This window comes from Papio anubis, chromosome 7 (genome assembly GCF_008728515.1).
Source record: "Papio anubis isolate 15944 chromosome 7, Panubis1.0, whole genome shotgun sequence".
Lineage (NCBI taxonomy): Eukaryota > Metazoa > Chordata > Mammalia > Primates > Cercopithecidae > Papio > Papio anubis.
This window is the reverse complement of record NC_044982.1, coordinates 129,602,527-129,629,256: the sequence shown is the minus strand read 5'-3', so window position 1 is coordinate 129,629,256 and position 26,730 is coordinate 129,602,527. Positions and strand designations below refer to the sequence as shown.

The 26,730-nt window shown below is 41.8% G+C and overlaps 1 protein-coding gene across 1 annotated transcript in view; it reads right to left on the bottom strand.

The window, feature by feature from the left end:
- Positions 1-2,293: 2,293 nt before the first annotated feature.
- The window catches only part of LOC116275815 (unconventional myosin-Ie-like), a 94,553-nt gene continuing 70,116 nt past the window's right edge, over positions 2,294-26,730 (bottom strand). Inside the window, exons 2-4 of the mRNA XM_031668600.1 lie at positions 18,983-19,126; positions 8,099-8,188; positions 2,294-3,044 (exon numbers count right to left, since the gene is read on the bottom strand). Of these exons, the coding sequence (XP_031524460.1) occupies positions 2,910-3,044; positions 8,099-8,188; positions 18,983-19,126 (369 nt within the window). The 3' untranslated portion in view covers positions 2,294-2,909. The remainder of the gene's footprint in view (positions 3,045-8,098; positions 8,189-18,982; positions 19,127-26,730) is intronic.

The following is a 26,730-nucleotide window of genomic DNA, read 5'->3' as shown; positions in this document are numbered from 1 at the left end:
TTTCAACCACTAATTAAACAATGATTTATGACAGATGGGTTCAATGACAATCTGGACACACGAAGAGAGAGCAACAGGCACGAAGTGCACAGCATCACTGATGAAGTCTCTTTTGCCAAAAAAGGTATCTGAGTCTGATCAAGTTTTTTTTGTTTTGTTTTGTTTTTGAGACAGAGTCTCACTCTGCCGCCAGGCTTGAGTGCAGTGGCGCAATCTCAGCTCACTGAAACCTCTGCCTCCTGGGTTCAAGCGATTCCCCTGCCTCAGCCTCCCAAGTAGCTGGGATTACAGGCACATGCTGCCATGCTCAGCTAATTTTCTGTATTTTAGTAGAGATGGGGTTTCACCATGTTGGCCAGGATGGTCTCGATCTCCTGACCTTGTGATCTGCCCGCCTCAGCCTCCCAAAGCGCTGGGATTACAGCTGTGAGCCACCGCACCCGGCCTCTGATGAAGTTTTTATATCTAACTATTAATTTACAGAAAATATAGGGGACAGTGGAATACTTAAGCAACATCATAGGATACAATTAGGCAATACCAGACTGTATAGCAAAATCTACAGGACAAACAACTTTTTTTTTTTTTTTTTAACAAACCCAAGAAAACAAAAAGGGGAAAGGAAAATTGTTAAAAGCCGAGAGACGTAAGAGACATAGCAATCAGGTGCAGTGTATGGGCCTTGTTTGGATCCTAAATAAAAACACATTAACTATAAAAAAGAAATTATAGGAAAACAACGGAATTGGAATACTGATAATATTACATACTATAAAAGAATTCTTCATGTTTAAGGTGTGATAAGAATGATTTCTTAGAGGCAAATACTAATTATTGACAAATAAACGGGATCTTTGGGTTTGCTTTTTTTTTTTTTTTTTTTTTTAAAAAGATAGGGTCTCTGTCACCTGGCTGGAGTGCAGTGGTTCAAGCATAGCTCACTGTAACCTCAAACTCCTGGACTCAAGTGATCTTCCTGCCTCAGCCTCCCTAGTAGCTAGGACTACAGGTGTGTACCACCACACCCAGCTAATTAAAAAAATTTTTTTATGGAGACAGGCTTTGCTGTGTTGTCCAGGCTGGTCTCCAATTCCTGGCCTCAAGTGATCCTCCTGCCCCCTGGCTTCCCATAGTGCTAGTATTACATGTAATCTTTTCTTGACCTTGGAAATGAATCCACTGCCATGCCCTACCAGATTTGCTTTAAGTAATCAAGTGGGACAGAATGGGAGGACCAAATAAAACAGAATTGGCCATATACTGATAACAGTGTAAAACAGATAACAGATATACAGGGACACATTCTACTATTCTTTCTCATTTTGTGTATATTTGTAATTATCCATAATAAAAGATTTTTTTTTCAAAAATATCTCAGAAAAATTAACTAAAAGAGATGAACACAAATATGTATGATAAAATTGGGAACTGTCAAATTCTAGGTGATGCGAATATGGATGCTTATACTTTCTAGTGTTTGAAAATATTCACAATAGTAAGCAGAGCTTTTTTTTTTTCTTCAGATGGAGTCTCACTCTGTTGCCCAGGCTGGATTGCAGTGGCATGAGCTTGGCTCACTGCAGCTTCCACCTCCTGGTTCAAGTGATTCTCCTGCCTCAGCCTCCTGAGTATCTGGGACTACAGGTATATACCACCATGCCTGGCTAAGTTTTGTATTTTTAGTAGAGACAGGGTTTCCCCATGTTGCCCAGGCTGGTCTTGAACTCCTAACTTCAAGTGATCTGCCTGTCTCGGCCTCCACTCAGGTATCAGCCTCCTTTTTTTTTTTTTGGAGACAGGGTCTTGCTCTGTTACCCAGGCTGGAATGTAATGGCACAATCTCAGCTCACTGCAGCCTTGACTTCCCTGGCTCAAGTGATCCTCTCCCCTCAGCCTCCCCAGTAGCTGGGACTACAGACAAATGACACCAGATGCCTGGCTAATTTTTGTATTTTTTTGTAGACATGGGGTTTTGCCATGTTACCCAGGCTGGTCTCAAACTCTGGGGCTTACAGGTGTGAGCCACCCCACCTGGAGTTGGTAAGCAGAATTTATTTTATTATTATTATTTTTTGAGACGGAGTCTTGCTCTGTCATCCAGGCTGGAGTGCAGTGGCACGATCTCAGCTCACTACAACTTCCTCATCCCAGGCTCAAGCGATTCTCCCGCCTCAGCCTCCCTGGTATCTGGGATTAGAGGCGTGCGCCACCATGCCCAGCTAATTTTTGTAAGTAAGCAGAATTTTAAAAGCACTTAAGCCAGGGGTATCCAATCTTTTGGCTTCCCTGGGCCACATTGCAAGAAGAAGAATTGTCTTGGACCACACATAAAATACACTATGACAAATGATAGCTGAAGAGCTTAAAAAAAAAATTGCAAAAAAATCTCATAACGTTTTAAGAAAGTTTATGAATTTGCTTTGGTCCACACTGAAAGCTGTCCTAGGTTGCACGTGGCCCACGGCCTGCAGCCCGCAGGTTGGACAAACTTGACTTAAAAGCAGGCAGGACTCAGAGCCGTGTGTCAAGCTAGAGGGATTATGAAAGGTGGTTACAGACACCTAATGCCGGCCATTACCAGTAATCTTCCCCCAAATTCAATGCAAATGACAAAGTTCACCAAAAATGTTCAAACATGAACTACTAAATTATGAAGGCAAATAAAAAATAGGGACCTAGAGAAAAGGATTCCCTCTGACTAAACAGTGAAAATATGTTTATTATTCTTACTGCAACCCCAGGGGAGCTCAAAAGTTTTATGGTATGGAGCTCTATTACATAGAGTTATAAATAAACCAAGATAAAGCAGCTAACCTGCTTGTTACTCAGACACATTAACCAGGCCGTGACATCAGTAGCTGTTGCAAAACCACTGCTTATCGACCGAAATACATAACCACAGCATAGTCTCATATCTTCCATGGCCACAGATAAGGATACTTTTCATACCTGATGATGACGCACTGGTTCTCTCTGTCAATGATCATGTTTCTGTACATACTATCCGCAAGGGCATAGATATGTGGTGGGTTTTCATACTGTGCCTAGAAAAGCAAAAAATTATAATACATAAATAATAAAATTAAACAAGAAAAACAAAATCATAGTCAGATAGGCAACACATTAAATTTCTTTTTCCGAATTTGGAAATGAATCGTGCACTATAGTTCCAACGCCTATAATTACATCTTAAAGGTTGCATGATACAAGAATTCATAAAATTTCCTAGGTCATCAAGGTACACCCTCGCAAAATTAAGACGGAATTTGGAAGGAGTCTTCCGTAGGCATATCCATGATTCAGCCTTCCGGATGTGGAGTGTCTTCAGACACTCCAACACCCCACCCTTCCACCCATACATGCCTCTGCAGGTGACAGTCCATTTCTAAATGTTTCTATAGACACTCGGGCAACAGGTCTTAGGAGAGTGCCCAACACTTAGCTCTGACTTCTACCAGAATTCTAAATTCCTATGTAATTTTTTCGAAGAGGCCACGTTGTAGATTCTGGGGCCTCAGAAGGAATTAGGTGAGATTATCTATGGATCAGAGAAAAATACTTAAATCTTTCCATAAGAAGAGGGCAAGAAGGTGTGTTCTTTAAAGGGATAAGCTAGTTTGGCCAGTTTGTTTCATCTCTATTGGAAAAAAAATCCTACCACATTAAGATATTCTCCTGGGTTTGTGATTTCATCTTATGGGATATCTTAGCTATGCACAAATATCAAACTAAATACATTTTCCATGCTTAATAAATTCTCAGGCTGACTTCAGCCCTGCTTTATTCAATTTCTTGACATGCACCTTCACCACAACCTCAAAAATTACTAAAAAGAGAAATACTTTGTTGGGTATATATGGAGAAAGAACACTCCTAGCCTGTGATCACTCCGAGCTACTTGGCAGGCTGAGGCAGAAGAGTCATTTAACACCAGGACTTGGAGTCTAGTCTCCACACACACAAAAATTTTTAATTACCTGGGTGTGGGAGCACATGCCTGCAGTCCTAGCTACTTGGGAGGCTGAGGTGGGAGGATAGCTTGAGTCCAGGAGCTGGAGGATGCAGTGAGCTATAATTGTGGGAATAATAGCATCCAAGCTGCAAGTCTCACAGTATAAATGATGGATGGGAAAGCAATTTGGAAAGGTAGAGTGATATACAAAGGTGAAGCTTAATTTACTTAATCCATCTTTGGATTAATTTACTCAATCCATTTTATTGTGCAGTGACTTACTATAGAAAAGGGGGCCTGGCTGAGAAGTTGTTGCTCACTGCCATGCTCTGGAAGATGAGAGTTTGGTGGGGAGGGGTTAGGATGAGGGGGCTTTGTATCCAATACCCAGTGTTCTTCCCATGTTGTAGGCAGGGCGCTCATAAGGGGAACTATCCAGGGAGGGCTGCAAGCTATGCCTAGGACTGACCACCTAAAGAACCCTATGCAGGAGCCAGAATATGTGATCTCTGCCTTAACCTTATGGTCAGAAGCAGCTATCTGGATATGGTTTTAAATGGACTTCTAGTATACACTAGGATTCTACAGGATTATTATAGTTATTATTTTAACAGAGTTTAATTGAGAAAAGAATGATTCGTGAACAAGGCCACCCCGGAACAAGAATAGGTTCAGAGAGCCTCCAGTGCTGCCATATGCTGTAAGATTTTTGGGCAGAAAAAGGAAAGTGATATACAGAAAATGGAAGTGAGGGCCGGCCCTTGCTCAGGCCTGTAATCTCTTTGGGATGCTGAGGTGGGATGATCACTTGAGGTCAGGAGTCCGAGAACAGTCTGGCCAATGTGGCAAAACCCCGTATCTACTAAAAACACAAAAATTAGCCAGGCGTACTGGCACATGCCTGTAATCCCAGCTACTCAAGAGGCTGAGGCAGGAGAATTGCTTGAACCCAGGAGGTGGAGGTTACAGTGAGCTGAGATTGCACCACTGCACTCCAGCCTGGTGACAGAGTGAGACTCCATCTCAAAACAAAACAAAACAAAATTTAAAAAAAATAAAAATAAATATATATATATATAGAAAATGGAAGGGAGGTACAGAAAGAGCCAGATTAGTTACAGATTAGTTTGGAGTTTGCCTTATTTGAACACAGTTTGAATTGTTGGCCACCTTTCATTGGCCAAAACTCAGTGACTGGCAGAAGAGTAGGTTATAGTTTGTTTACACATCTGGTTAGGCTACAGTTTACTGTGTACAGAGAAACATTTAGGGCTGGGTGTGATGGCTCATGTCTGTAATCCCAGCACTTCTGAGGCAAGACCAGAGGATCACTTGAATCCAGCAGTTCCAGATCAACCTGGGAACATAGTGAGACCTCCTCTCTACAAAAAAGAAACAAAAGTAGCTGGACATGGTGGTGTGCGCCTGTAGTCCCAGCTATTCGCTTGGGAAGCTGAGGTGGGGGGATCACTTGAGTCCTGGAGGTGGAGGTTGCTGTGAGCCAAGATCACAGCACTGCACTTCAGCATGGGTGACAGAGTGAGACCTTGTTTCAAAAGAAAAAAGAAAAAAAAAAAAAAAAATTTAGCCCGAACTTAAAATATGCAAGGAAGCAGCTTTAGGCTAAACTTAATTTAACAATTCCCCTCTCTTGATTTTTTTGTTTTTGTTTTTAAATAGAGGCGAGGTCTCATGATGTTGCCCAGGCTCGTCTTGAACTCCTGGACTCAAGCGATCCTCCCATCTTGGCCTCCCAATTTGCTGGGATTATAGGCGTGAGCCACCACGCCCAGTCCAATTTCCCTCTTTTGGTCATCCTCTCAATTTTGAAATACCAAAACTTTAGGCACTGATGTCACTCTGTCACCACTGTAAAAATGTACTTACTTGCTCTCAAATATCATTGAGAAATAGCAGAACAGTGGGGTTTGTAAGATGGGAACAAAGATTTTAGGTTACTTTCTGTAAGGGTTAGAGTAGAGGGCACCTCCTCCCTGCTGGCATCTCCTGGTCTGTTTCTTTAAAGTTTCGATTACATCACATGTAACATGAGTGACTCCATGTTCGTTTGGTCTGGTCTGTCAGACCAGACCAAATGCTAGTGCATGACATCAGTCCAAAACAATGGAATCTCATAATTTTGCTTAAAAATTCCCCTCTTTAGGTCAGGTTCTCACTTAGGTGAGAGTGTCACCAAAACTTAGGCCTTAGTACCCCTCTCAGTTACCATCATTTTGGGTTTCTGGTCTCAAGTGCACAATCTTTAATGACTCTTTGAAATGAGAAAGTAGAGGACTGTAAGAAAGACAAGAAGATGGAAAATGGAAGGAAATGGAGTGGAAAGAAAGCCATGGGCAACGGGGGAAAGTCACTGCCCAGTAAGGTTTCAATGCTGCAGAACTGTCATACTTGACCTTTGCATGTCACCCTGTATTTTCCAAACTGGTTTCCTATCTGTGGTCTTATTGAACCTCTCAGCTATCTGTGAGAAAACTATACAGTGGGCATTTCCTTTACCTGATTCTTCCCTCCTCTGAGACTCTCAAAGTCATTAGGACCTGACTTCAACTCCTAGCTCCACCACTCAGTAGATTTTAGTACTTCACCTCTCTAACCTTCAGTTTCCTCATCTGTGAAATGGAGATAGGTGGTATGACATAGCCAGCAACCAGGGCTGTTTTATTATTGCTGCAAGTATAACATAGTACACGGCACTCAGTAAATACCAGTTTTACAATCATCTGTTACCATTAGCAGTAAAATTAAGCATATTTTAAAGAAATTCTACATTTCCTTAAAGAGAACACTTCAAAAGATAAATGGTCTAAAAGGGACGTGCATACAGCAACCCTTTTCAGAAAACTAGAGAAACACACATGCACGGCACTTCCATCTACAGTGCCTTGGCTGTCATCGAGGACGCCAAGCCAGCTCTGTGTGCCTGCTGATCGGGGCACTAGGGCAGGGCCAGCCTCTGCTGACAGTGTTTCCCTTGTGCTGGGCTCCCATAAAGGCAGCATTATCAAAGGTCTTTCGCGTGGCAGCCTCCTTCGGCTCCAGCTACCGGCACCATTCATCTGGCAACAATGGGGTGGGCTCTTGCTCTGGGTAAATTGCTTTCCACTTCAACTGATGAATTTGTGTGGGCTCTCTTTTGTTTGCTTTTTAGGGGTCAGGATTAATGAATGCTCTTGTGCTTCTGCTGCAAAGAGGGAAGGAAAAGGAAAGGAAAAAGATGCAGAGATGGGGAGGCCTCGGGAAGTGATGAATCACAGAATAAAATATATTAAGGAGAATTACAGCTTCCAGTTTTACTATACAACTGAAAGGCTATGGAGCTGATTATGAATAGGAACCAGGGTCAAATTAATAAATGAAGTAATACAAGATTGAAGACAAAAATGAATACAAGATTCATTTTTCATGTTCAAGTCATAGTCATAGTTTAACAATGGTTCTGATTCTGCAAATCAGTACCCATTGCTCTATTTTTTACCCATAACTAATTTTTATTCCTTAGATTTTTGTGGCATATGTGGAAGCAGGAAGATCCCTGAGCTGTAAGTCCTACATCCCATTTAATTAATTTTCTACGTAAATAAGGCTCAAATAATGACAGTCCTAAGGTTTTTTGAGCTGTGCTCTAAAAAGCAGATCATTGGCCGGACGCGGTGGCTCACACCTGTAATCCCAGCACTTTGGGAGCCTGAGGCAGGTAGATCACCTGAGGTCAGGAGTTCAAGACTAGCTTGACCAACATGGTGAAACCCCATCTCTACTAAAAATACAAAATTAGCCGGGTGTGGTGGCACGTGCCTATAATCTCAGCTACTTGGGAGGCTGAGGCAGGAGAGTTGTTTGAACCCAGAAGGTGGAGGTTGCAGTGAGCCGAGATCATGCCATTGCAGTCCAGCCTGGGCAACAAGAGCAAAATTCTGTCTCAAAAAAATAAAAAAATAAAATAAAAATAAAATAATAAAAATTAAAAAATAAAAAGATCATTAAAAATAAAAAAAAGTCACTTAAGTTTCTCCAATTAAAAAGTTCATAACAGAAAAGTGCAAAGTACTGCTAACTTCAAGAAAAACCATGTCTGCATCATAAAAGCCCAAAATAAGGCAGCAATTTATGTGACATGTAACTTACCGCTCCTTGGTACATTTCAATTTCCTTTTCCCCAAAATATGGCATCTGCTTGAAAGGGTTGACTGAGATTAATACAGATCCTATGTATGTCTGAATTTAAACTCGGTTAAGGTCCATCATTAATGTTCATAGCTACACATTTTTCAAATTAAGTAACCAGATGTTATCAAGAATTGGTAATGACTGTCCAAGTGGAAAGGTTGTGTGCTTGCTTTCTAAAAGATTACAAATAAAGACAAAAGCAATCATGCAACTAGCACAGGCTTTGTTCCTCCTAAGGAAGAGTAATAAATTTAATTACCAAGGTGCTACAAAATGAAATCATTATGTTAAATAAATTAAAGCACATTCTTTCAAGATCGGCGACATGTGCAGCAAGGAGAAAAGAAAACAAAGCAAAAATGGCCAAGGAGTGAAAAAACCAGTTACCAGTCCTCCCCTCAAATTATATGCATTTTTTCCTCTGAACTTTCGTATCTGTTAGGTACACTAAAAACACATTCATCGGCCGGGCACGGTGGCTCATGCCTGTAATCCCAGCACTTTGGGAGGCTGAGGTGGGCAGATCATTTGAGGTCAGGAGCTGGAGATCAGCCTGGCCAACATGGTGAAACCCCATCTCTACTAAAAATACAAAAATTAGCCGAGTGTGGTGGCAAAAGCCTGTAGTCCCTGCTGCTCTACTCAGGAGGCTGAGGCAGGAGAATTGCATGAACCCAGGAGGCAGAGGTTGCAGTGAGCCAAGATCGTGTCATTGCACTCCAGCCTGGGCAACACAGTGAGACTCTGTCCCCCCCCCAAAAAAATCATCTACTTATTTAACAAATACAGGAATACAAGATGAACTAACAGCTCTGTTCTCCACAAGCTTAGAGGAATCAAAAGGCGTCAACAAGGTAATTTTCTGGCCAGGTGCAGTGGCTCATGCCTGTACTCCCAGCATATTAGAAGGTCAAAGGGGTGGACTGCTTTAGGCCAGGAGTTTGAGGCCAGCCTGGGCAACATAGCGAAACTCTATCTCTTTAAAAAAAAAAAAAAAAAAGTCAAAAAAATTAGCCGGGCATGGGGGTGTGTGCCTATAGCCCCAGCTACTTGGGAGGCTGAGGCGGGAGGATTGCTTGAGGCCAGGAGGCAGAAGTTGCATTGAGCCCAGATCAGAGGTTACAGCAAGCCAAGATCACATCACTGCATTCCAGCCTGGGTGACAGAGAGAGACGTCTCAAAATAATAGTAATAATCATCAATAAGGTAGTTTTCAGAGAAGAAAATTATAAACCCACTTACATCAGGTTTAGGGAAAGAAGGTATTATTTCTGCTTGGAGAATCCAAGAAGGCTTCTCAGAGAGGCTATGTTTATGCTGGGCCTTAAAAATTTTACACAACACATTTTAATATGCCAAAATAAATGAAGTCTTATGATCACATGAAAAAAAAATTTCCATTTATTCATTCAACAATCAACTAATTTGAATTGGGTGCTTACTTAACATGCCAGGCACTGTTTTAGATGCTCGGGATATGACAGTGAACAAAATAAACAGAACAGATATAACTTCTTGACTTCATGGAAAAATCACAACAACAAACACACACACAGACGTTCAAAGCTGTTTCTTTCAATGATCGATTTCAAGGCGTTTAGAAGTTTTACAAATAAATTGTTAAACAGAAAGTTATTTACAAATATCTAGTTTTAGATAAAGACTGAAAACGATGAGATTTCCTCCCACAGCGGGACGTTTTTCTATTTACATATTAAGACCTGTGTACCATGAAAACCAGCCCAGGTGTTCAGTCAGATTGGCTGGTGCTGATGGAGATAAAATAGGACCTACTTGATAGTCTCACTATACTTAAATAATTATAAAATGCTCAGCACTGTGTCTGAACATAGCACGTAGTAGTGGCTTTTCCTTAATTAACATCGCCTAAGGCACATGTTTTATCCTGTTAATATCTGAAATCATGACGCATATTTCAAGTGTGGTTGAACATGCCAGGCGCTGTTTTAGAGGCAATGGTTTGTTAGTTTCTATTAGACACAGGGTTATTATTATTATTGAATACAAATCAATGTGAGATGGATCATATAATCATATTTTTTTTTAAAGATAAGATTTTAAATTATTGTGCATATACCAAGGTGAGCATGCAGGATGACATGATTGTGATTTTACTTCTCTTTGTCAGTGACCAGAAAGATCTTCAGATTTGAAGAGGCTGAACATGAATTGCTATTAGGGAAGATGAGGTGGTTTTAAGACCACTCCAGCGGCACCCAGTTCTGGTCTAAGAGCAGGCCATAGTGCTAAGAGAAAATGCTAATGATACAGTGAGCCATCACTGAAAACTAGAAGAGTTAATGGAAGCAGGGCCATGGAAAATGTATTCCCAATTGCCAAAGTCAGAATGAGGCCAATGATAGATTAGTAGCCTGCCTTCTTTGAGGTAAAATTTAGGACACATATATGTACTGTTAAAATTATCAAGCAGGTAAGACATCCATGATGCTGTAGCCAAGACTCAATAAGGGGTGATAAAATTAATTAAACACATATACATTTACATCTTAGCACCAACTAACAGCCCTATTTTACTTCAGGTTGACTATCCCTTATCCAAAATGCTTTTTTCAGATTTTGCATTTTTTCATATTTTGGAACGTTTGCATTACACTTACCATCAGTTCAGCATCCCTAACCCAAAAACCCAAAATCGAAATGCTCTGATGAGCATCGTGTCGATTATCAAAACATTTCAAACTCTGCAGCATTTCAAATTTGGAATTTTCAGATTAAGGATACTCAACCTGTACAGGGAAACTGAGGCATGGAGAAATTTTAAAAGTTGCTTTTAAGGTCACAAACTATAAGTGGCAGAGCTATGATTCTAACTCAGGCAGTCTGGATCCCAAGCCCGTACTCCTGATCAACAAGCTACAATGTCTAAGATAAGCAGGTACTGTGTTAACATTATTATTGGTAGCCAGATTTAGCAAATAAAAACACAGAAAACTAGTTAAATTGGAAAGTCATTCAAACAAGAATTTTTTTTAAACTACGTCCCAAATAAGTATGTTCCCCAGTAATATTTGGTACAAATAGTAAAAAGTAACTTGTTATTTATCTGAAATTCAAACTTAACCAGCAGTCCTGAATTTTATCTGGCAACCCTAAATTGGCAGCCTCTTCTGACTTAGATTCTGTGATGCTTTGCATACTCGAAAACCCACTTCCCTTAGGTGGATTTTTAAAGTATCTTTTCTAAATGGTAAGGACCTAATCAAAATTGAATGAACGAGCTGGGTGTGGTGGCTGGAGCCTGTAGTTCTAGCACTTTGGGAGGATAAGGCGGGTGGATCCCTTGAGCTCAGGAGTTTGAAACCAGCCTGGGCAATCTAGTGAGACCTCATCTCTACAAAAAAATTTTTAAAAATTAGCCAGGCATGTTGGTACGTGCCTGTAGTTCCTGCTGAGATGGGAGGATTCCTTAAGCCAAGTAGGTCGAGGTTACAGTGGGCCATGATCATGCCACTGCACTCCAGGCTGGGCAACAGAGGCCAGACCCTGGCTCCAAAAAAAGAAAACAAACAAACAATTAATGAATGAAGTAATAATGATTCTTATGGCAAACCCAATTTTAAAGAAATACAGCACTGCTAGAACCATCTTCACTTCAGAAGAGGAAGATGTTTATTTCATGTCTATATCCATCCCCAGGGAAAAACAAACAGGAAAATAAGCTCCTTCCTTGGAGGAGGGTACTTCTTCCCTTAGCTGTAAAGGGAATGTGGTTACTGCCACCTTGTCCTAGACAAATTGATCACTGCACACAAAGAAAAAAGGGCTGCCCTCAGGCCATCAGCCAAAGGTACCACCTCCCCACCAATCCCTTGGTTACTTAGTAAATATGAATTCAGTTGCCTATGAGCTCCTAAAGTAACCAACATTTTAAACACTGTTAATCTGCTATATAAAGAGATACCTCATTAAGTCTTGATTTTTCACCAAGTACATTACATAAATTCTGATTAGGGCCTGGTTAAGGAGATATTCAGAAAAAAAAAAAAATTTCTTTGGGACTACTCTAGGCCAATCCTGAATCAATGACTCAGCTCAGAATGAAATGAAGAGGGAAATTTGTAACTGCTCCCTAAATTTATCAGTAGGGTTCTTGAGGATAATATTATTTGGGAAGACACCTAAAAAATAAAGTTTGGTTTAAAATGGCTGTTTCTGGTTGGGTGCTATAATCACAACACTGTGGGAAGACAAGTGGGATGACTGCTTGATTCCAGGAGTTCGAGACTAGCCTGGGCAACATGCTGAGACCTCATCTCTTAAAAACAAAACAAAACAAAAAACCTGCCAAGCATGGTGGTCTTCACATGCAGTCCCAGCTACTTGGGAGGCTGAGGTGGGAGGATCACTTAGGCCTGGGAGGGCAAGGCCGCAGTGAGCTGTGATCATGCCATTGCTCTCCACCCTAGGTGACAGAGCAAATAAAATGAAATAAAATAAAATAAAAAATAAAGTCTCAAAAAATAAAATGGCTGCTTCTACAGAAAAACTAAGGAGACTTTAATTTAGACTTCAAGAAAATAAACATATCGTAGTTATTTCCGGTGAGAGTTTGGAATAATTGTTTATCTAAACAATTTTCACCTTTTCCACCTTGCTATGTGTGCAGAGGCCTTAGCTGTTTTCCGGAGACTTGTGCTCTCCTGCTGGTTTGGGAACTCCAGGTAATTCCAACAATGCTCACTCCCACTCCTATTACATAATTCAGGTGTGCCTCTGGGAAAAGCCGTTCCAATCATTGTCCCTACCCACATAATCCTTGGTGGTGAAGGTGTGGCCTAAGGTTAATTTTCAAACTGCAGGAAGATATGAAGCTATGATACCAAAAAACAGGAGTAAAAAAAAAGTCAATTATTTAAAAGACTCTGGGAGACCAAAGAGACCCAAGATATCTTTAATTGATGGGTTCCCAAATGCCTGTCCATGGATCTATGAGTTTCCACTAACCTGCAGCAAGAATGACAAAAAAAGAAACAATGCACTGAATTTTTCATAAAGTTTAATTTATTCAATATAAAGAAACTGTCCTTTATTCTTAGATTATTTCCTGCCTACATTTTTGGTGTAAAAATATTCTTTCTTTTATGAAATGTGATGGTGGCACAACTTTAAAATGTTTTCTGTTTGTTTTTTGTTTTGTTTTTTGGTTTTTTTTTGAGACAGAGTCTTACTCTGTTGCCCAGGCTGGAGTGCAGTGGTGTGATCTCGGCTCACTGCAAGCTCCGCCTCCCAGGTTCACGCCATTCTCCTGCCTCAGCCTCCAGAGTAGCTGGGACTACAAGGACCCGCTACCATGCCCGGCTAATTTTTTGTATTTTTAGTAGAGACGGGTTTCACCTTGTTAGCAAGGATGATATCGATCTCCTGACCTTGTGATCTGCCCGCCTCGGCCTCCCAAAGTGCTGGGATTACAGGCATGAGCCACCATGCTCAGCCTCAAATATTTGTTTTCAATTCAATAGTCTTATTAGGCAGTGCTAAGAGTTGAACTTTTCTTTTCTTTTTTTTTTTTTTTGTTTTTTGTTGTTTTTTTTTTTGAGACGGAGTCTTGCTCTGTTACCAGGCTGGAGTGCAGTGGCTCAATCCTGGCTCACTGCAACCTCCGCCTCCCGGGTCCAAGCAATTCACCTGCCTCAGCCTCCCAAGTAGCTGGAATTACAGGCGTGTGCCACCACACCTAGCTAATTTTTGTATTTTTAGTAGAGACGGGGTTTTACTACGTTGGCCAAGGTGGTCTCGATCTCTTGACCTCATGATCCGCCCACCTCGGCCTCCCAAAGTGCTGGGATTACAAGCATGAGCCACTACACCCTGCCAGTTAAAATCTGTTTTAATAGTCAGTGAATTTCCCAAAACCACCTATGCTGGTTAAGTGGACTTCCCTGGGTTCATCCCTGAGGTGGCACAGGGAGGTGAGGTGACTTTCCCAGAGTCACGTGGAGAATGGGTGGGCTGGAACTCGAGGCTCTGGCTTCAGCCGGGCATCTATCTTGCTATGTAGCACGCTGCCCCTCCAAGTGAACTGGATGCCAAGGGCCACGCCTCGCTCGAAAACAACTACACTGCTTTGAAATCCAGTGGGGCTAGCACAAAAGTCTGGACTCCTAATTCAAGGATTAAAAATGTGCGGTCTTTGAGTAAAAACAAGTTTGGAAAGTTGGACCGAAGGAGCACGGAGTGCTTTGCACAGGAACTCTTTTCGTCAGCCAAGTGGTCAGAAGTGCTCTCTCCCCACGCACAACAGAGAACACTAATGTTTTCCTCATAGATCTTACAATGTAACTGTAAAAAGTGTGGCAACGTTGATGACAAACAGATGGCAAATTAAACCTTCTTTGTCATAGGACAAATAACTCAAAAATATGGAGTTTTATTGGTAAACAATGTCAGCATTTTCAAAGTGGATTTTTTTTTCCCTAATGTAGAAGAAATGTGCATTCAGCCTGAATGCATTAACAATCGATTGCCCCAAATGCTGACTTTCAGTACAAGACAATGTGCAGGAATTAGATATAGAAGGGATAAAGTGAGCAATTTTATAACTTAATGTGAAATCAAGTCTCTTCTTGTCTTAACAATTAAACATAGGAGAGGAAAAAAACCCAACTCTTACTTACAGTAATGCCATTCTATTATAATATTCCCTTAACACTGAAGTGTTAAAGGACGCTTTTATCACTTAGCAGAGGAAGATTTGCAGCAGACCACCCGTGTTATTTCATAAACATCCATCAAGCTTCCTCAAAGCTGAAAGCTACTCTGTGCTAATGATAGAAAGCACATTTATGCTGGGCTTCCCATATATTGAGTGGGTAGAGATTTCTAAAACATAAAGTCATTAGTGGTCCAGTAACTCATTTCCTTGGTAGAGCACACGATTCATCAGTCATCGATTCAAAAGCATTAATTCAAAGGCGCATAAACAGCCCTCTCTGTGTGAGTCATTTAAAAACTCTGTTGTCTGAATTTAAAAAGCAAGTCTTAACAGTCAACAAATTGTCAATGAATACTTAATACAATGCACCATGCCAAAAATTATGCAGGAAACCAAGAAATACATGAGGCAGGATGATGCCATTTTTGTTAAAATTAACAAGAAAGCACACCTATATGCATGACCATATGTGGTTAAACTGAAAGCTCTACACCAACAGATTAATAAGAACTAACCTTTGGCGATGGGTTCTGGGTGACTTTGGTATTTTCCTTTTTGCTTGACTGCATGGTATGAACCATGTTAAATGAACACGTATTGCTTTAAGGGGTTTTTATATGTTGCTTTTTGAAGAAGATATACAAGACATAGTCCCTGCTTCTGGTGTTTTGGGAGAAACAATCGTGATGGGGAGGAGTGAGGCTGTCTGCAGTTAGGAGGGACTGACTACAGACATCATTTGTTTCTTCTTATACCCAGCTTATCAAAAAATCGTATTTCCATATTTACAACGCAGTAAGTTCAGCCCACGTTCCAAGAACATTTCAAAATACAATTTGTTCAACTACTACATTCAGTAGAAATGAAGATTTCTATGGGCTTGTCAATCCTCCATTTATAACTTAGGTTTCTGTGGCAAAATAATTTTAATTTCCAATAAACAACTTTACAGTTGAATTTTTGGAAAATAACTCGGAAATATGGGAAGCACTTACACACCTGCCCCAGTGCGTGGTAATAATGACTCATACTTACTGTTTACTTGCTGCATTCTTCATTTCGTTTCACCCTACAACAGCCTCATGTGGGAGATTTTATTATTACTCCCATTTTACAGGTACGGAAACCAAGGCACAGAGGTCACAAAACATTACGGTCACCAGATCTATGCAGACCAAGCCAGACAGTCCAGATCCACATCCTGCCACCCAGCTCCTTCTAATCAATTAGTTGCCAGTTTTCAAGTGCTGTGGGTGCTGCACGTAAAAGTGATTGACATTTTTTTGATGGTGATAAGTCCAGATAAAGTATATTTCAGTATTTTGACCAAATAAAATAAAAACTTGCAACTGAACATAACTGCTTTTGTGCAATTAAATTAAATGAAGCTGCCAGGTGCGGTGGCTCACGCCTGTAATCCCAGCACCTTGGGAGGCCGAGGCGGACGGATGATGAGGTCAAGAGATCGAGACCATCTTGGCCAACAAAGTGAAACCCTGTCTCTACTAAAAATACAAAAATTAGCTGGGCATGGTGGCGCATGTCTGTAGTCCCAGCTACTCGGGAGGCTGAGGCAGGAGAATCGCTTCAACCTGGGAGGTGAAGGTTGCAGTGAGCCGAGATTATGCCAACTGCACTTCAGCCTGGGTGACAGAGCAAGACTCCATCTCAAAACAAAACAAAACAAAAAAAGGAAGCCCTGCACAGGTATCTGGAGCAGAAGTCAGCAATTTTTTTTCTGCAAAGGGCCAGAAAGTAAATATTTGAGACTTTGCAGACAGTCTGTTACAACTACTTAGCTCTGCCACTGTAGTGTGAAAACAACCCTAGACAACAACTAAACGAATGACCATGGCTGTGTTCCAACAAAACTGCTGTCCAAAAAATGGTGGTGAGTAAGATTTTGTCTGTCAGCCATAGGTCGCCACCCTGATACAGAAGTTACATAAGTAATAATGTACATTTCAAAGTTGCTGAGTGTAGATTTTAAATGTTCACATACTTATTGTGTGTGGTGTAAAGTGACGGATATGTTAATTAGCTTGATTTTATTATTTCAAAATGTATACACATATTAAAACATCACATTGCCAGGCGCGGTGGCTCATACCTGTAGTCCTAGCACTTTAGAAGGCCGAGGCAGGTGGGTTGCTTGATTTCAAAAGTTTGAGACCAGCCTGGGCAACATAGTGAAACCCTATCTCTACAAAAAATTAGCCAGGCATTGTGGTGTGTGCCTGTGGTCCAGCTACTTGGGAGGCTGAGGTGGGAAGATCACCTGAGCCCCGGAGGCAGAGGCTGCAGTGAGCCAGGATCATGCCACTGCACTCCAGCCTGGTGACAGAGAGAGACCCTGTCTCAAAAAAAAAAAAAAAAAAAAGAAAGAAAAGAAAAAAAAATCACATTATATCCCACAACTATATGCAATTAGTATTTGTCACTTAAAAATAAAATAAATTTATTTATTTATTTTTTTGGAGACAAGAGTCTTGCTCTGTCACCCAGGCTGGAGTACAGTGGTGCGATTTTGGCTCGCTGCAATCTCTGCCTCCCAGACTTAAGCAATTCTCCTGCCTCAGCCTCCCAAGTAACTGGGATTACAGACATACGCCACCATAGCCCGCTAATTTTGAGTTTTTAGTAGAGACAGGGTTTCCCCATGTTGGCCAGCCTAGTCTCAAACTCCTGATCTCAAGTGATCCACCCGCCTCGGCCTCCCAAAGTGCTATAAAGATAAAATAAATTTTTTAAATGATGCAATTATAATGCAGCCAATAAATCCAACTGTATCTGTTAATCCTTGAAAACAGAGGTTCAGAGGTTTAACTACATAGATATTGGTAAAATTCCCTTATAGTAAATAAGAAACAGCAGAGTACTGGTCAGAATGGTCCCAATGCCTTGGAATAATGCTGTTAATTATTTAATAGTATTGTTTACTAAATACCTGATAATTTGAACCCCCACCTCGCCCCCAACTTACCAGTGATGGGATAGGCAGCCCCTGCAAAAGTTATTACTGCATACGTTTCAGTGCTTTTAGCTAATAGTCAAACAAGCAGTTTAAGTAATCATAATAAGCCACTGATGTGAAAACTATTCTTCCCCAAGCTTTTTGGGTAAAAATCTAAGATGTATATTACATCAGTAGCAAAGACTCCACTTTTTAATAGGTCATCCATGACACCATACTTTCAGAAGGTACTACTGGCATCAAAGTTAAACTTTTTGGTACGATTATGTAGATTTCACACAGAGTTTTGCATGTCCATGACTAACTCTCACAATAGTTCTACCACTATATCTTTACATAGTTGCATCAGACGAAACTCCTGAATCCTATAGGAACTTAAGCAAATATCACAGTTCCCTGTTGATAATGAAGTCAACCCACATTTGAATCAAATTTCCATTCTGCATATTTTAAAGCCCCGTAAAAACTGGCAACTGGCAAGCTAAAATTGAAACATAAAGAACAACTCCTGAACGTCAGATATTTTCAATAGTCAATCTTCACTTCTCACATTTCCTTTAGTAAACATTAAAATGCAGAAAAACTGGCAAAATTTTTAAGCCTTTTAAGTCCAGACTTTAATGTCTCTGCTTTGCAATCAGGATGTTTTATTGACAGAACTCTTTGCAAACCAGGACTTCCTCTAGGAAGAGCAGAGGTTTCAGACACCACGTGCATGACTACAGCATGTCAAAGGGACAATATTATAGATGAAAATAGGTAAATACTGGCTACGTCTTCACTTTGTGAAACGCCAGGAGAATAATTGGACCTCGTCTCTGCCCTTTGCACAGCCTGAACCAAGTGATATAAACATACAAAACCTTATTCTGAAACTGTGAAAACAATGTGAGCACACAGCATCCATTCAGACTTTCAGACACCTCTTCTCAAGCAGGAATAAAGCCACAAGTTCAGTTTTTTGTTTGTTTGTTTGTTTTTTATAATAGAGAAGGGGTCTCCCTGTATTGCCCAGGATGGTCTGGAACTCCTGGGCTCAAGCAATTCTCCTGCCTCAGCCTCCCAAATTGCTGGGATTACCCACGTGAGCTGCTGCACCTAGCATAAAGCCACAAGTTAACTGTGGGCATGGTAATATCACTTAGAAATGTCCAAAGCAGCCAATAAAGGATACAAAAATGTAGTCGTCCATGTATCTCTTCTTCAGATTCTCCACGATGGAATTCTCTGTGATCTTGGAGAGTAGCACCATGTCGTCCACACCACTGTGCTTGACATTGTGGCTTTGCCAATGGTATCGGTAGGCACCTTTGCTTCCCTGGGAACATAAAACACACAATTACTAGGATAGTTTGTTTTCCCCTGCAGTAACAAAGAGAAAATGCTGTTAATTTCCCAAATATTTTTTCAAATAAAATGTAGCAGAATGAGTAGTGCAGAGAAAGATCCTGGAATCAATGAGGATTCAAGTTCCAGCTTTGCTACCTACAGACTAAGTAAAGTGGGAAAAGCTCCCTAAGCGCTCACTGTGTCCCAAATATTCTTCAAATAAAATGTAGCAGAATGAGCAGTGCAGAGAAGGATTCTGCAATCAATAAGATGAGGATTCGAGTTCCAGCTTTGCTATCTACAGACTAAGTGGGGAAAAGCTCCCTAAGCTCACTGTGTCCCTGAAGTGACACAAAGTGACCTCTTTTCTCATTTGTAAAATGGGAGACAGACCCACTTCACAACGTTGCTGTAAGGATCAAACAAAATAACACGCATGAAGTGCTAAACAGTGTCAGGAATACAGCATAACGCATGATCGATAGTCTCTGATGACTCCTTCAACCATACTGTTGTGTTGAATTTGTCAGTGAAAATAAGCAACGACACAGAAACTTTCTAGTCTCGTTTTGCACATTATATGATAGAACCCAGAACTGGAAAGAATGTGTATCACACAAAGGCTGTGTCACACAGTCATAATTTCTCAAGTCATCTAAATTACTTTCCCTTCATAAACCTATCACTGTCATACATGTAATACTGTCTTTCCATATTCAAAAGATGGCTACATTTTTATGACTGATGACTGCTCTAATAACAAGGATGTGGACAGGACAGACGAAATGAGATCACGGAACACGCCCAGGAGAGGAAGACCTCATCCCTGCGTGGCCCCCTTGGGTAGACGAAGCTGTGGCCCTCATCTACGTCTCGCATTTTTCAGCTTCACACCAGGGGCGGCCTCTGACCACTCTGTGGACTGCAGGGCTTCCTTTCATTTGACATTTCTGTAGTGGGGTTCCTCATGTGTTCAGCTATATGCCAAGTTCTTATGGCACACTTGGGTAGCTTAAAGTCCCATGAAGACACCTAGATAATGATAGAACAAAGTTGATTCATGAGCACTTGGGGAGCTGAGCACTTGGGCAGTTCAAAGTTCCTTGAAGGACACCTAGATGATGATGGAACAAAGTGATTCACACATCAATAACAGTCAACACATACACACACAAAATGGGCGTTCCAGGAGTGGAGGGTAGGCCACTTTGTCCTGGGAGAGGCAGAAGAAATGACTTCCCGGAAAAGGAGCCATTTGAAGTAGGTCTAAGATATTTAGAATTTGCCGGAGGAGACCAGAGGAGGAAAGACATTCATTATAATCTACACTTATCAGCAAAAAAGTTAATAAATATGAGGTAATGGCAAATATTACATGACAATATTGGAAGATCCTCCCTTACCTTCAAATGCTTGCATTCTACTGGGAGTGTCGCCAATGGGTAAGTGCAGTGGGCACTGAACTGGGTGAGACTCGCCCCTGCTCCCTCCCTGCTCACTACTTGGGGGACTTTGAATGAAGGAGAGAAAAATTCTGAATAAGGGTATCTAGACGGGCCAACTGCTCAGACATCAAAACTAGGATGAAAAAAGGGAAAATGAGGCTTTTTGAGAGGAGAAGATGAAAAGACACAAGATAGAAGCCATTTCAAATTTTATTTTAAAAATTCATTAAATGGTTTACTTTTTTTTTTCTATGGGAAACACAGATCCTTTGCTAACAGCAAGTTCTAAGAGGCTCTAGGAAAAGTCATCTTCTAAAATCAGCCAAGAAGGGCTACCACCGGAAAAGGATACATGGGAAGGGATTCTGGAAGGCTTGCCACCCATGCTGTCTTGCAGAGGGAAACTCTCTATATCTGGCATTCTCAGAACTACATGCAGCATCAATTCTACAAAATTACCTCAGACCTCACCACTCCTTCTTCCTCTTGTGGCAAAGCAGAAAGAGAAAAAAGCACTGGCCACAGCGTGACTCACTAGATTTCCACTGAATGCCCATGGTCTCCGTCCAGCCAGATAATTCCCAGTGATTCCTCCTCTCCTCACCTCCCCACCTTTTCCAGGTTTCCGGGCACCCACGGTAACTCTGCACAGAAAACTAAGGTCCCAGAGTAACCAACCTGTAGGTTGGTTGGTTGGTTTTTAGCCCTCATAGACGTCTAAAAATGTAAGCACCGTTGAACAAAACACAAGGGCTGTTAATAAGTGGTTATTAGACTTCTATAAAGGACAAGAAACAGAGAAGCTCTGTGTCATGGTGTATGTGTTTGTGCTGATCCAAAGAAACTGCCTTCCTAGCAGAACCTATCAAAGCCATCAGTTTTTCTGTGTCTCACTGCACAGAGACACATTCCTGACTGCCCCCACTCAGAGGCTGTTTTCTCCTCTTTCTCACGGTAGTTATTTCCTAGTAGAACAGCACTCACAGTGGAGTTCATTGAGTCTTATAGTTCCAAATATCACTCGACACTGAAGATTCCTAGCCCCAGTCTCTAGTGCTCGAAGAGGACTCATTTTCCAGTCTGCGATCTCCAACGAGGCGACAGTGGTTACAATATGCAAAGCAAAGAGTTATTTGATTTGTGGAGGGTGATCTACTTACTACTGCAAGCAATCCTAGGAGAGAGGGGTTAATATTCCCATGCCACATAGGAGGAAACTGAGATCTCCCAACTAATAAGTAGCAAAGGCAAGATGTGAACCGAAGATTCAATGACTATGGATGCATCCAAACGTGGTTTCTTCACAGTCTCCTAAATGAATGACTTACTGGATATTTCTAGCCATTAAGTTTAACATGTCAACGGAACGACAGACTGTCTCCAAAACAAAATGTATCATTAAAAAGACATACAATTTTTAGGCTGGGCATGATGGCTCACGCCTGTAATCCCAGCACTTTGGGAGGCCGAGATAGGCAGATCACGAGGTCAAGAGTTCGAGACCAACCTGACCAACATAGTGAAAACCCATCTCTACTAAAAAAAAAAAAAAAAAAAAATAGAAAATTAGCCGGGCATGGTGGTGTGTGCTGTAATCCCAGCTACTCGGGAGGCTGAGCCAGGAGAATGGTGTGACCCCAGCAGGCAGAGCTTACAGTGAGCTGAGATCACGCCACTGCACTCCAGCCTGGGTGATACAGTGAGACTCTGTCTCAAAAAACAAACAAACAAACCAAAAAAAGACATAATTTTTATTCATGATCATCTCTTCTTAGCATTAAAGACTAAACACCAAAGCTATTTTTGATTTGATACTTTTTTTATATCCAGTAGGTCACATATCAGTTTCTCTCTCTCTCTCTCTCTCTCTCTCTCTCTCCCCCTCTCTCTGTCTCTCTTCTGTCCTCCCTCCCTAACTACTGTCTCCCTTCCCTGTCTCTCCCTCCCTCTGCCAGGCAATTATAGTCACATATGTGAACTCATTCAACCTTCACAACCCTCCCCCCATACTATGTATTACTATCTCTATTTTACTGCTGAAAAACTGTAAACTGCCCAAGGTTTTCTAATGATAACTTCTGTCTTTAGTGACCACTCCTCACTATGTGTTTCTTCTCCCCACTCCCCCAAAAACCCACCCAGATGAGGCAAAGGGAGGGAGGAAAGAACCTGGAGGTGGGAGCAACTCAGAGCCTTTGGGAGAACCTGACCTGCCCAGAGCGTCAAGGACAAGGTGGATCAATGAAAGCTGGGCTAGGGCTGAGCTGGGAAGCTCTAACAGAGAGTGGTAAGGTTGTCAGGAAAGCTGGAAACCAAACATGGATGTGCAGGCTCTCAGCACAGCCTAGGAGGCTGAAAAGTTCCCCACAGTGAAACAAAAACCCTTTTCTGTTACTGGGGTGGGGACAAGAGAGTTTAGTACTAGTGTGACTTGTCCAGAGGCACACGGCCTCTGCACACAGCCGCTGAATCCTGGGAGTAAGTGGGCAGGGTGGTGGGGCGCCGTTACCATATACAATCCTGCGATCTAGGGAGCAGAGGCTGAAAGTTGTTCTAAGACACAAACTACTACCCTGGAATTGTGAGAATATGCATTAGGGCTCTGGAGCAACTAACCCTTCACACCTGTTTTGCCCCTCATTTCTTCCTCTACCCCTGCTGACAGGCAGGGGCAGGTTTGGCTGCCATGTGTGCTGGGAGAGGGCAGCAGAGATGGTTCCTCATCAGTGTGAGGACAGCCATTCTCTTCAGAGGGCAAAGGCTACCACCTCACGACTCTCAGGCGAGCTTCATTTTTGACGAATTCCCTTTTGCTTCCCACACTAAAAATGGTACCATTTTAAACAGGTGGACACTGGACAAGGTATTGCATTTTCCAGCAGCCCCTGGTGAGCGCAGCACACTGTGCACAGGGAGGAGGGCGGTGGCAGGCATGCCAGCTACAACATGAATGTAGTCACAATAATGAAAAGTTACTCTTACCCCTGAGACTTCCTACAAATGATGAGGGAGAAATTTCCATTAGATAGAGATTGAGAACAGACACTCTTAGATCCACATTCAGTTTCTAAGGATGATGTAGTTTATTAAAAAGCAGTTGATTCATGTGCAAGTTCTGGAAAGTAGGGTACGCCCCTATCCACATAATAGCCTGGTTTGTTGCTAACATTTAAGAGGTGGCACCCAAACAGCAGAGTCCCTCACACAGAGGAAGAACTCAGCCTTGAGGCTGGGAACCTCAGCTGCGTGATTCCCTGACTGATTTTTTTAAAGGTGGAACCTCACTAACTGGGGTGTGTTTACCAGGGTGGGGACCAGGAAGAGCAAAGGTGAGTCAGCATACACAGGGAGGATTATTCTCTCCTGAAAGTCCACCTTCATTGCCCAGGAGACAGCCCCAGGGTAGGCCCGGCCGACAGAGCAGCGGTTTTGCAAACACTTTACTAGTGTCCCAGGGAGCACTGTTCTTTGATTCATCTGGGAGAAAGGAGGAGTTACCCATATACTGGGTAATCACCATCTTCAAATGCCTTCAAATGCCCAGAAAAGAGAGACAATTAAGTGTGTTGTGTAAGTACAACAAGGCCCCCGTACAGGGCAGGGGGGAGGAGGTGACCATCAGTACTCTTCCAAACTTCTACAAAGAGTATACCGCACAGTATTTTTAGGTAGCAATTTGGAAATCAGTATTGAAATTTTAGAGACACAGACCAATATATAAACATAATCGACTAAATACAAATCAAAGTCTCGGCCAGGTGCTGTGGCACATGCCTGTAATCCCAGCACTTTGGGAGGCCGAGGTGGGCAGATCACAAGCTCAAGAGATCGAGACCATCCTGGCCAACATAGTGAAACCCCGTTTCTACTAAAAATACAAAATTTAGCTGGGCATGGTGGCATGTGCCTGTAGTCCTGGCTACTCAGGAGGCTGAGGCAGGAGAATCGCCTGAACCCAGGAGGCGGAGGTTGCAGTGAGCTGAGATCGTGCCACTGCACTCCAGCCTGGCAAAAGAGCGAGATTCCGTCTCAAAAACAAAAAAACAAAACAAAACAAACAAAAAAATCAAAGCCTCATCCTTTTTGAGCCGGCAACTGTATATTTTAGGAATTACCTCAAGATATACCTGCAAAAGATACATAGGCAAGGTTGTTCACTGTAGCAAAGTTTGTAATAGGGAAACAGAAGCATCATTAAGGGACTGATCAGAATACAGCACACTCTGCAAAGGAGTACTTTGCAGTCATCAAAGGAACTTGCATCTACTGACATGGAAAGAGCTTCAAGACACTTTCACTGAAAGAGTAGTCAATATGTGGAACAGATATGGAATTATTGAATTTGTGTAATTTTTTTTAAAAAGGCATGTGTGCTATAATTGTTTTGTTGGTACTTTTGGGGAGAAAACCTGGAGTTCTAAGAGATGTGTAACTTTTATTTTCCATTTTAGACCTTTCTGTACAGTTCACAATTTTTAACCATATGCATGTGTCAGTAAAATCTTAAAAGAAATAGAAACATCAATATAATTGAGCATTTTCTGGGGTGCTGTTGGACACTGACCAAACTCTCAAAGTCAAAAGCTAGGACTGTCCTAAGACTGGATTCTGTGCTAAGTCCAGGTTTGAAAGGTGATTGGAAGATGCTGTCCGGACAATAAGATAGTATCATGTCTGGGCCATTCAGGTGGCCCATGAGCACAATAGGACAGCAGATCTGACTTCAGAAAACCTGGGACTAGAATGCCCCCCGTGTTATAAGTGGATCACCCCGAGAAGCAGATAAACCATACTCTTGTGGTGAACAATGGACAATGGGTAACACTCTGGCCTGCAGTCGAACTGAGCTTGTTTTTTAATGGGATTTTTCTGTCTCCGTGAGTAATAACAGGAAAGGAACCACCTGCTAACACTTTGATCTTTTAATTTTAAGACATTCTGGAATTCCACCTTTTACATTTCTGCCATTTTACTGGACAAAAACATTTATTTCCATTGCAAATTATGAAAACTCAGCCAAAAATATTTGTCTGCTACATACAAAGAAGTGGGCTTGCAAACTGGTCTGCAAACCAGCAATGGGCTTGCACTTTATTTCAACTTTATGAAATTTAAACCCCCTAATATTTTGGTGATGGGAAGATGTGTCTCTGAAGCAAGTATGTGTGTGCTGGACTTCAGTGCACAGAGTACAATACAAAGAAAAAGTGTTTCTGGAACAGTGCACAGGGGACAGGGTAGTCAGTAGCCAACAAACCACTCTCATTCCCTTACACCCCTAGGTAATTAGAACTAACATTTACTGAAACCAGAAATATGTGCCAATGCTTTTTACATAATTATCTCATTTAATTCTCACAACACTTGCAAGACACAAGTATTATAATTTCTGCACTATTTCACAAATGGAGAAACTGAAGCCTGGGGTCATAATGCACCATGTTGCCTTTGCTTGGAGTGGGTGGAAAAGTGCACTGGGGGGTTGGCATGTGAGGCTTGGGGCAGAGAATACTCAATGAATATGGAGTTTGTGCTCATTCATAAAGTTTCATCCACTTAAATATATGTGCCCATACCACAAATTCATTATTTGTGTAGGATTTTCACATACATGGTCTCCTTTAATCCCTGAGACTTGACACAGGGATTTCTGACTTCCTTTTCTCTGCTCTTTCTGCTATACCACAGCTCACTTCCAATATCATCGTTAAGTCCAAGGGTAGACACTGGCTCCAGATCTACCGTGGGTCCGGTGATCTCTTGGTGGTGTCTGGAATCAACTTTCCCAGAAGAGTTGGCCCCCACTGGAGAAGTGTTCCACCACTAGAGCAAACATATAATGCACCATTCAACCTGGGACACTTTTGATGCAGAAGAGACAGTTGTTAATAATAAAGCTGGAGGAAGAGGCATCAACTGGGACTGTCTGAGGCTGCAAGGTTGTATCTGTGACCAACCTGATCTCAAAAAAGCCAAGGACAACTCTCAAAGACTAGCCCTCCCAGCCAAGACACTGTGCCACTTAGCCATAGAGTGTCACACAAATCACTCCACCTCTCAGAGCCTGTCCCCTCCTCAGCAAAAAGGGGTTCATAACACTACACTGCCCCCAGGTCATTGGGAAGATCAAATAAGACGAACCATCAAA